The sequence below is a fragment of the Mizuhopecten yessoensis genome, unplaced genomic scaffold (assembly GCF_002113885.1).
Source record: "Mizuhopecten yessoensis strain PY_sf001 unplaced genomic scaffold, ASM211388v2 scaffold10589, whole genome shotgun sequence".
NCBI lineage: Eukaryota > Metazoa > Mollusca > Bivalvia > Pectinida > Pectinidae > Mizuhopecten > Mizuhopecten yessoensis.
The window spans coordinates 569,495-580,399 of NW_018408622.1; the positions used below are offsets into that span (position 1 = coordinate 569,495).

The following is a 10,905-nucleotide window of genomic DNA, read 5'->3' on the forward strand; positions in this document are numbered from 1 at the left end:
AAATAGATCTGCAGGGTTATTCTATTTTAGATATGGTTAAGGTCTCTATGAAGCAGTGCCAGCGTCAAACAGTGACAGTAGGTATGATAGCGACATGCAGTTATTCAAAAACACAAATGGCCGACCAGATTACAATGCATGTATTATACGTGAAGCAATGCAATTATGACACAGAGGATCATTTTGATAAAAAGATGAATTTCAAACTACCATTTTTTTTAAACTCATTCACCCCTGAAATTTCATAATGAACTATTCCAACCTTTAAAATTAGAAGAGTTCAAATGTGTCTTCAGGGGTGAATGAGTTAAACAAAATATCACACGGATGTTCAGATATAGTTTATATCTTGGTTTCCTATTTTTACCAGAAAACTACAGTTTTGATATATAGCTGCAAATAAGGATCCCCACCCCCACTGCAACGTGGTTTTTCTTTTTACCCTTAACTTCCCTTTGGAAAAAACTGTAGAAAAAGTTTGGCCAGAACACATCTGTTCACCAGGAAGTTCAATCAGTTAGAGAAGTAGTATAACAATCTGAAGTCCAGGGTTTGAACCCCGGTCTAGCCCTGCTGATTTATTTTTACAATCAAAACACTAGTTGATTATATTTAGTTTATTTTATCTTTTTCTAATTCTCATGAAAGTCCCGTAAGGTATGGTTTTCTTTTCAGAAATGATTTATCAAAGCTAAAGTCATAAAGTCATAAATAACATTTATTTACAGTTTTTGGCAGTGGTTCGTAGATTCTTAAGGAGAAATACTGGCAAGCATACATGGTGTACAAGCAAAAATCTTTCTTGAAAATTTAAGTGTATGCTTCAGCATACAAGCATACATGTGTGATACGCCACTGTATGATATATTATGTGTAGCTTAAAAGCACAGGGCACATGTTTTTAACCAATATTAACTAACTTAAATAAAGCCCCATCTATTCAAATTATTTCATTCACCCCTACATTTTCAAAATGGACTTGTCCAGTCTTTGATTTGGTATGATTCAAATGTGACTTTAGGGGTGAATAGGTTGATATGCAGAATGACAATAAAAGATGAATGGAACATATTAACATGAAAATTTGGTGATATGATGGTGATAGATGATTGGTCAAGCCATGAAATGTGACTATGGGGTCAAGGGTCACACAAGGACATGCCCAAGCATCTCACCTTGGAGGCTGAATCTTTCATCTCAGAGGGAAAATTTTCCCATATTGCCTGAGAAATCAAATACAATCACAGATAAGAGAATAGAAATAATCCATAAATAAAGTCTAGATTGCATACAGGTCCTGTCGCCTTCATCAGATATGTTTTTTCCAGAATTGATCACATCTTCAGATTATTTAATACTTCAGACTTTACTTTATTTATCTTTTTTTTTTTTTTTTAAATCAATAAAATCCCCCAAATATGAAAGTGCGTTATCAGGTAGCTCAAAAGTCAGAATTAGGCTAGCTTGTTGTGATTGTTCATCATCTAATTTACCCCTGAAGACACATGTGAACTCTTCCAATTAAAAGGTTGGAATAGTTCATTATGAAATGTCAGGAGTGAACTAGTTAACAGAGCAAAGAACACTTGAACCACAAATTGAAAATCAATTATGACCCAGATTTGTATGCTGATGTAACCGACTGAAAAACACATTAATCATCCATGTATTCACTCCATTATAACCTAGAGGTTTTTTTTATTGTTTTATCAATGCAGTTCAGAAAATCTAGGACTCAAGCAATTAAAAACATTTTTTACCTGTAATTATTACACATTTACCTGGATGGTTAAGCAATTAACCAGGTGTTACTTTGAACAATATTAGCTATCTCCAATTACTCCCGACAACAGCACCTGAGGATCGCTATGACATATAGTGTTCACAGAAAACCTCTGTATTATAGCTGATCGGAGAATTGATTTTTCCATTGTAGAAACAATTAGATCCACAGCTCTATGGATCATTGTTGAAATGAACTTTGAAGTTTGTATTTCAAACTTTCAGATTTGCATTTTTTGGTCAGCCTATGTAAGGCTATTGATTAACCAGGATACGTAACGAGCATTCTCGTTAGTCTATGCCATCAGACCTTTGATTGCAAAACAGATAAATATCTGGATAAGGTATGATTCATAGGTTGTGCTAAAGCTTCTTCCTACAGAGAGATTTTGTTTCAGTATCAGACACAAATAGTTATCAGTGCTTTATTTATCTCTGAGAACACAATTATTCAGAAAGGTAATTATAAGTCACATACCGGTAATCACATTATCTTTCAACCAAATTGAATCTCGTTCTCAGCCTAATTGGTAACCAATAAGAACATTAACCTGTAATGGTTTATAATTTTTTAACAATTTATCCTATATCTGTGATTTCAAACAGAAATACAGAAAATCTGTTTCAGCCTATTGCTGGTGTTTTAGCCTACTCGGCAACTTTAGATGATAAATTTGCATAATTTACACAATTAACATAAATTTGCATAATTAACATCATTTACACACATTTGCATAATTTGTATAATAAAATGACACTCTTAATTTACTAGAATAATGCACATGCTCAATTTCAGAAGAATTTGAAAAAAAAGGAGAAAAGTGTGAAAGAAATGAAAAAAGTCACAAGAACAATAACTCTAAAAGCTATGGTCACATGACCGTCACATGATCTACTTACATCATCTACTGTTCTGCCATGTGGACCAGCACTGGCAGCTCCTTCACTTGTTTCTGTCCGTTCCGTCACAAATGTCCGGTCACTGCAACGGACAAGCACATTTACATAATCAAACACTCTTGTTGTAACCTTGGACAATTCTCATTGCCCTTTTTTCTCATGGTGGTTCTATTTTTTAATTGTAATAATTTATATATTTATTTACACTTATATGTAAAATTAAATGTTTAATACTTAGATTTAAAAAATAATAATTCATTTTTTTCCCCCCAGAACAAATGTCATCACCCTTACAAAATCACTTGTCCCTTAGTTTCTTTCCTATGTTCTTTATCTGCTGAATTTCCACAGAGATGAGAGGAGGGGTATGATCTTACATATGTTGCTGTAGGACTAGGGGTATATACAGGTATTGCAATAGCAAAAACAGGAGGGGTATGATCTTACATATGTTGCTGTAGGGCTAGGGGTATATACAGGTATTGCAATAGCAAAAACAGGAGGGGTATGATCTTACATATGTTGCTGTAGGGCTAGGGGTATATACAGGTATTGCAATAGCAAAAACAGGAGGGGTATGATCTTACATATGTTGCTGTAGGGCTAGGGGTATATACAGGTATTGCAATAGCAAAAACAGGAGGGGTATGATCTTACATATGTTGCTGTAGGGCTAGGGGTATATACAGGTATTGCAATAGCAAAAACAGGAGGGGTATGATCTTACATATGTTGCTGTAGGGCTAGGGGTATATACAGGTATTGCAATAGCAAAAACAGGAGGGGTATGATCTTACATATGTTGCTGTAGGGCTAGGGGTATATACAGGTATTGCAATAGCAAAAACAGGAGGGGTATGATCTTACATATGTTGCTGTAGGGCTAGGGGTATATACAGGTATTGCAATAGCAAAAACAGGAGGGGTATGATCTTACATATGTTGCTGTAGGGCTAGGGGTATATACAGGTATTGCAATAGCAAAAACAGGAGGGGTATGATCTTACATATGTTGCTGTAGGGCTAGGGGTATATACAGGTATTGCAATAGCAAAAACAGGAGGGGTATGATCTTACATATGTTGCTGTAGGGCTAGGGGTATATACAGGTATTGCAATAGCAAAAACAGGAGGGGTATGATCTTACATATGTTGCTGTAGGGCTAGGGGTATATACAGGTATTGCAATAGCAAAAACAGGAGGGGTATGATCTTACATATGTTGCTGTAGGGCTAGGGGTATATACAGGTATTGCAATAGCAAAAACAGGAGGGGTATGATCTTACATATGTTGCTGTAGGGCTAGGGGTATATACAGGTATTGCAATAGCAAAAACAGGAGGGGTATGATCTTACATATGTTGCTGTAGGGCTAGGGGTATATACAGGTATTGCAATAGCAAAAACAGGAGGGGTATGATCTTACATATGTTGCTGTAGGGCTAGGGGTATATACAGGTATTGCAATAGCAAAAACAGGAGGGGTATGATCTTACATATGTTGCTGTAGGGCTAGGGGTATATACAGGTATTGCAATAGCAAAAACAGGAGGGGTATGATCTTACATATGTTGCTGTAGGGCTAGGGGTATATACAGGTATTGCAATAGCAAAAACAGGAGGGGTATGATCTTACATATGTTGCTGTAGGGCTAGGGGTATATACAGGTATTGCAATAGCAAAAACAGGAGGGGTATGATCTTACATATGTTGCTGTAGGGCTAGGGGTATATACAGGTATTGCAATAGCAAAAACAGGAGGGGTATGATCTTACATATGTTGCTGTAGGGCTAGGGGTATATACAGGTATTGCAATAGCAAAAACAGGAGGGGTATGATCTTACATATGTTGCTGTAGGGCTAGGGGTATATACAGGTATTGCAATAGCAAAAACAGGAGGGGTATGATCTTACATATGTTGCTGTAGGGCTAGGGGTATATACAGGTATTGCAATAGCAAAAACAGGAGGGGTATGATCTTACATATGTTGCTGTAGGGCTAGGGGTATATACAGGTATTGCAATAGCAAAAACAGGAGGGGTATGATCTTACATATGTTGCTGTAGGGCTAGGGGTATATACAGGTATTGCAATAGCAAAAACAGGAGGGGTATGATCTTACATATGTTGCTGTAGGGCTAGGGGTATATACAGGTATTGCAATAGCAAAAACAGGAGGGGTATGATCTTACATATGTTGCTGTAGGGCTAGGGGTATATACAGGTATTGCAATAGCAAAAACAGGAGGGGTATGATCTTACATATGTTGCTGTAGGGCTAGGGGTATATACAGGTATTGCAATAGCAAAAACAGGAGGGGTATGATCTTACATATGTTGCTGTAGGGCTAGGGGTATATACAGGTATTGCAATAGCAAAAACAGGAGGGGTATGATCTTACATATGTTGCTGTAGGGCTAGGGGTATATACAGGTATTGCAATAGCAAAAACAGGAGGGGTATGATCTTACATATGTTGCTGTAGGGCTAGGGGTATATACAGGTATTGCAATAGCAAAAACAGGAGGGGTATGATCTTACATATGTTGCTGTAGGGCTAGGGGTATATACAGGTATTGCAATAGCAAAAACAGGAGGGGTATGATCTTACATATGTTGCTGTAGGGCTAGGGGTATATACAGGTATTGCAATAGCAAAAACAGGAGGGGTATGATCTTACATATGTTGCTGTAGGGCTAGGGGTATATACAGGTATTGCAATAGCAAAAACAGGAGGGGTATGATCTTACATATGTTGCTGTAGGGCTAGGGGTATATACAGGTATTGCAATAGCAAAAACAGGAGGGGTATGATCTTACATATGTTGCTGTAGGGCTAGGGGTATATACAGGTATTGCAATAGCAAAAACAGGAGGGGTATGATCTTACATATGTTGCTGTAGGGCTAGGGGTATATACAGGTATTGCAATAGCAAAAACAGGAGGGGTATGATCTTACATATGTTGCTGTAGGGCTAGGGGTATATACAGGTATTGCAATAGCAAAAACAGGAGGGGTATGATCTTACATATGTTGCTGTAGGGCTAGGGGTATATACAGGTATTGCAATAGCAAAAACAGGAGGGGTATGATCTTACATATGTTGCTGTAGGGCTAGGGGTATATACAGGTATTGCAATAGCAAAAACAGGAGGGGTATGATCTTACATATGTTGCTGTAGGGCTAGGGGTATATACAGGTATTGCAATAGCAAAAACAGGAGGGGTATGATCTTACATATGTTGCTGTAGGGCTAGGGGTATATACAGGTATTGCAATAGCAAAAACAGGAGGGGTATGATCTTACATATGTTGCTGTAGGACTAGGGGTATATACAGGTATTGCAATAGCAAAAACAGGAGGGTTATGCCCCCTATTTTAATGATGTTGAACCAAGGGTGAAGATAAACATGATTATACATACTGCAGAAGAAATCAGAGGAGGGGTATGCCCCCAAATTATAATGATGTTGAGTAAAGGATAGAGGTATACACGTTTATTCATACAACAGACAAGATAAGGGGAGGGGTATGCCCCCCCCCCCCCCCCCCCCCCCCCCCATTTTAAATGATGTTGAGTGAAGGGCTGAGGTATACATGTGTTTATAGGTATTGCTGAATAGATAAGAGGAAGAATTATGTCCTCTCCCCATTTTAATGATGTTGAGTGAAGGGTAGAGGTATAAGCATATATACATACTGCAGAAGAGATAAGAGCAGGGGAATGCCCCCCATTTGTTTGATCTCCTTGCTGGCGGTTGGGTCCTCACACAGCTGGACAAGACACCAGACAACAGGAAGTAGGAGATGCACATTGTCACAGTGTAGCTGACTTAGTAGAATAGGTATCCCATCATACGACCTCACCATCTCTCGACTCTGAAAATCGTGACACAGTGACTTCAACAGCTGGGCCGCTAACCTGAAAAACAGAAAAAACATGATATATTCTAAATTTACATCTCTGGGGATAAGTTGCAATGCAACACAAAATATTTACCACTTATTTTTCACTGCAAATACAACAAAAAATTATAAAAAATAATAACTGACTTTGAAATCCCATCCATTTGAGATTTTAGGGTCACACCTAGTACGTACCTCTTTGCTACATTATCATACTCCTGGATGATCAGCAGTAACTGTTCTATTGAGTTGGACTCTCCGATCATTTTTCGTGGGCCATCACTGCAAAAAATAAACAAAAACACTTTATTTAGCTGCATTTTTGTACATTATAAAATTATTGAAAAATCAGGGTACCCATTATAGTATGCCAACTGTTTTTTAATTTCCATGGGGGAGATTCTGTGTGCTCCGAAATTAAAAAGCATCTTTTGAGGTGTTCTTTCAGATGAGTCATCAGATCTTAGATAATAGGAAAAGTTTAGTAAATTCATCAGTTTAAAATGCTTGATTTTAGGGTCCAAAATAGGGTGAGTTGGCAAGTATCGGTATCCAGTCGGTGAACAGTGTAGAATTAAAGACATTTTAAAAATAAGTTCCTTGTGTTATCCATAAAAATAATATCTTGTACAGGTAATTCAACGTTGATATAATTGTTTCTCAACTTTCTTTGTACTTTTTCGATTGTAAATAAGGAGCATAGTATACCTCTTAGCCAGGCCATAGAGGGCATGTAGTGAACAGTGTAATACAACCACGTCTGTAGCATGTAACAACATCACCAACGCCTGCAACACAATAGACAGGTGTAAACAGACAAGTACAGGTAAAGAAAGTTTATAAAAGATATGTAAGTATTGTATTTATGTTTCCTGTTATGATAAAATTATCTGCATTACAGAGGGCAAAAAAGGCAAAAGTTGCACTCTGCGGAAAAATGTCCTCATGTACAGTAAAACGTATAATGCCACCATTTAATTTAAAAAAAAATCTTGTCAAGTTTACAAGAAAATACACTTCAATGTTTTAACTTTTTCCACTAATTTTATAATATCATTGGTCAACTTTGAAAATGAAGTTTAACTTACTGCATGTGCATCGTACTCTATAAGCCACGCCCTTTGTGACTCCACCGTTGATAACTTCTGGAAGATATCTGCAAAGGATAAGCAAGGTTTGACACTAATCCACTATCAGTACTCTACTTGGAGAAACTACCCAGGCTCAAACCACTAGTTGGTTTAAACAATATTTTATTTACAAATATGCTGTACATGATATATATAATTTTACGTAATGTAATATTAGGGATCTGGACAAATTTTGTAATATTGTTCCTATTTGCCTTGTCCACTTACTGGTCATTTCCTTGAGAATGTCCACTACATATGGACTTCGGTCATCCATCAGGTAACTGTCTGCGGCTTTTCGGAAATGCTACAACACAGCATATTCATAAGGTCAAACAAAGGTCAAATTATATTGTAATGTTTTTTTACATAAAGTGCACGTTTATTAAAATTTATTTCATTAAATAGTGTAGAAATATTAATAGATTTTGGTAGACTCAAATTTTAGTCTATTATCAAATTTTAATAAATTAGTGCATTGATTAATCAGAGCTCTCAGTTTGTAAAATAGGAAACTTAAGATATAAATACACAGAAACTTCCATCTGTGCAATCAAAATTTCATGCAACATTTAACCCTTTCACCCCTATACATCTTTAGTAAACTCTGCCATGCATTGATCTAGTTAAGTCCATTATGATTTACAGTGGTGAAATTAACCCTTTCACCTGACTGTATATATATAGTCTTAGGCTTAGTTTTTATGTGCCTGCAACTAAGGACAGTAAAAAACTTTTTCGTATAAGGATAGCCAGAAAATGGCTAACTCATAGATAACTTGTATAATTCTTACTTCTGCAAGCACTTTGAGTCCTCCAAGATCGAAAAATTGTTGATGGTAAGCATAATCCCTCATCAGTATTCTCAAACATGTAACAAGTAACAGTATGTTTTCTGGGGGAGCATGCCCTATCCATGTTCTGTAAAAGAAAAATACCATCATTATATCATTTATGCATTTTCAAAATGTTTGACTTATTCACCCCTGCTAGACACATTTGAACTCTTCCAATTCAAAAGTTGGAATAGTTCATTAACGATCCCTGCCCCACTATACTGTGTTTTTTCCTGTATTGAGTAAGCTCCCCTTAACTTCTGTTTGTATCACACTAGGGTCAGGACACTTCTGTTGACAAGGTAACTCAATCAGTAAGAGCAATGGTATACATGTCATCCTGAATTCTAGGATTCCAATCCTGGTCAAGTCCTGCTAACGTTTTATTCTCCGAACATTGTTGCTGATTAAATTTCGTTTATTTCATCTTTATTATTTCTCCAAGTCCTGCAAGGTATGGTTTTCTTTTCAGAAATGATTTATTAAAGTAATAGTCATGCAGAATTAAGTAATTTCCAATACTTAAATTACAATTTTTGGCAGTGGTACAGGGATCCTTAAGTCTAGCATTCATGTCTGGCATAGATACCGAAAGATTCACAGGGTAATTGACAAAAGTAAAGAGAGAAAAAAAGTAAAGAGAAAGGAAGCAGAGTGGTCAAATAAAAAAATTCCAAGAAAATAATTTTCTAGAGATTTATAATTTTGAGAAGTGTTTTGACGCGTTTTCTTTACAGCAGAAAGTAATTGTATAATAATACAACATATATTCAGGGTAGACACCTGAATACATAGGTGGTACTCAGGCGATCAACATAAAATGTCCTGATACAGTATAGTGATATACATGTAGTAAGATATAGTGTAACATGTTGTTTAGTTATGAAAATTAATGATTTTTGATATTTGTTGCTTCTTTTTTTGGTGATGAATGATGCCATAATGGTCATTTCTCAAAGCAAAGAAGAAATGGTTTCATGTAGAACAGGTACAGCACAAGAATATTTCACAATCTATGTCCACCCATACACTATACCTATATTTTACCTGACAATGTAAAATATACTTACGGACAACATAATCTCTGCTTGACGAGGGCCGAAAATAGGGAGGAAAACCATTTATGTTGTGTGTGCTTGTAAAAATTCCTCTCCGACTGATATTTGTGACTGAAAGAAAGACATTTTACCTATAAATTAGATTTCTGTGAGGAGAAAAATAATATTGAGAAATTATGATTAAGTTAATTATGATTTACAAGTTATGATTTACCTAAAATATGAGTGTTATACAGTTCAGTGAATATTTAAATATTTTCCAAAACATTCCTGATTTATTTGACAGTTTGTGTCACATACCTGAATTTTTCCATTGCTACAGCCTCGGAAGATTTTCGCTGGTGAGCCCCAGACTTTGGGTGTGGCAGGGGCCAGGGGAGGTACTTCTCTGATTGGCATGGCTTCAACTCCAACGACGGCAACTGTCACCACAAAAAAAACAATTGTTTAAAATCTATAAAATCATCCGCACTCTTTGAATAAAACATTTCTTTTAAAAACACTCAAACTCTTCCTAATTAATATTTCTTGGCTGAAGGTCATCGAAATCTAATAACAAGTGTTTTATTGTAAATGGTTCTTGGCATACTATGCAGTGAGGCTGGTCTTCGCAGTTCAATAAGTAACAATGGGTATTGTATGAATGACCCATCCAAAGACGGGCAAGGACAACCTCTTCTCTGCACCTCTCTCTTTAGCTAGGATATGTAATTCACCAATTTCAGGTTTAATAGTGTAATTTGTTGTCTACGCATTGATTCCAATCATGTTGCCACTGTGATCTAATTATAAACCACTTGATAGGGTACCTATACATTTATACAGGTATTTATTAATAGATGTGCATGTTGTAACACATTAGCCCACCTTCAATGACATGGTTCATTACTGAAACATATAATCAAAATTTTTGAACCATGAATTACAATTGAAATTCAAAACAATCCACAATAGACTCTCATTGAGTCAGTTTTGCCCATATTATATGAATCACAGGACTTCACTATCGCTATACATACCAGGTATGTTTTCTGTTAAGTTTATAATTTGATGAATTTCACATCACATTACACAAGAATTTTGAGTCATTTTGATTTAATACGTTGATGTGAAATCTCCCTCTCTCCCTCCTCCTTCCACCCACACAGCCTTACACACTGTAACACCGCTACTCCTTATACACCTTCACAATATCACCCTGTACTAATGAACCTTGATAGAATGGCCTCCTTCTCCCCACTGTTCTATGAAACCCTGACAGAGTGGTCCCCTTACACCCCCC

At 36.4% G+C, this 10,905-nt stretch overlaps 1 protein-coding gene across 5 annotated transcripts in view; it reads right to left on the bottom strand.

The window, feature by feature from the left end:
- Positions 1-10,905, bottom strand: part of LOC110461183 (serine/threonine-protein kinase Nek10-like) — a 41,866-nt gene that overhangs the window by 14,503 nt on the left and 16,458 nt on the right. For 4 of the 5 annotated variants that reach the window (XM_021514540.1, XM_021514542.1, XM_021514541.1 and 1 more), the window contains 10 exons: positions 9,924-10,045; positions 9,636-9,734; positions 8,524-8,650; positions 7,958-8,036; positions 7,688-7,755; positions 7,308-7,387; positions 6,795-6,881; positions 6,394-6,615; positions 2,683-2,764; positions 1,176-1,223 (listed from right to left, as the gene is read on the bottom strand). In XM_021514540.1, the coding sequence (XP_021370215.1) occupies positions 1,176-1,223; positions 2,683-2,764; positions 6,394-6,615; positions 6,795-6,881; positions 7,308-7,387; positions 7,688-7,755; positions 7,958-8,036; positions 8,524-8,650; positions 9,636-9,734; positions 9,924-10,045 (1,014 nt within the window). The remainder of the gene's footprint in view (positions 1-1,175; positions 1,224-2,682; positions 2,765-6,393; positions 6,616-6,794; positions 6,882-7,307; positions 7,388-7,687; positions 7,756-7,957; positions 8,037-8,523; positions 8,651-9,635; positions 9,735-9,923; positions 10,046-10,905) is intronic. The other variant, XM_021514543.1, reaches the window with a different exon arrangement.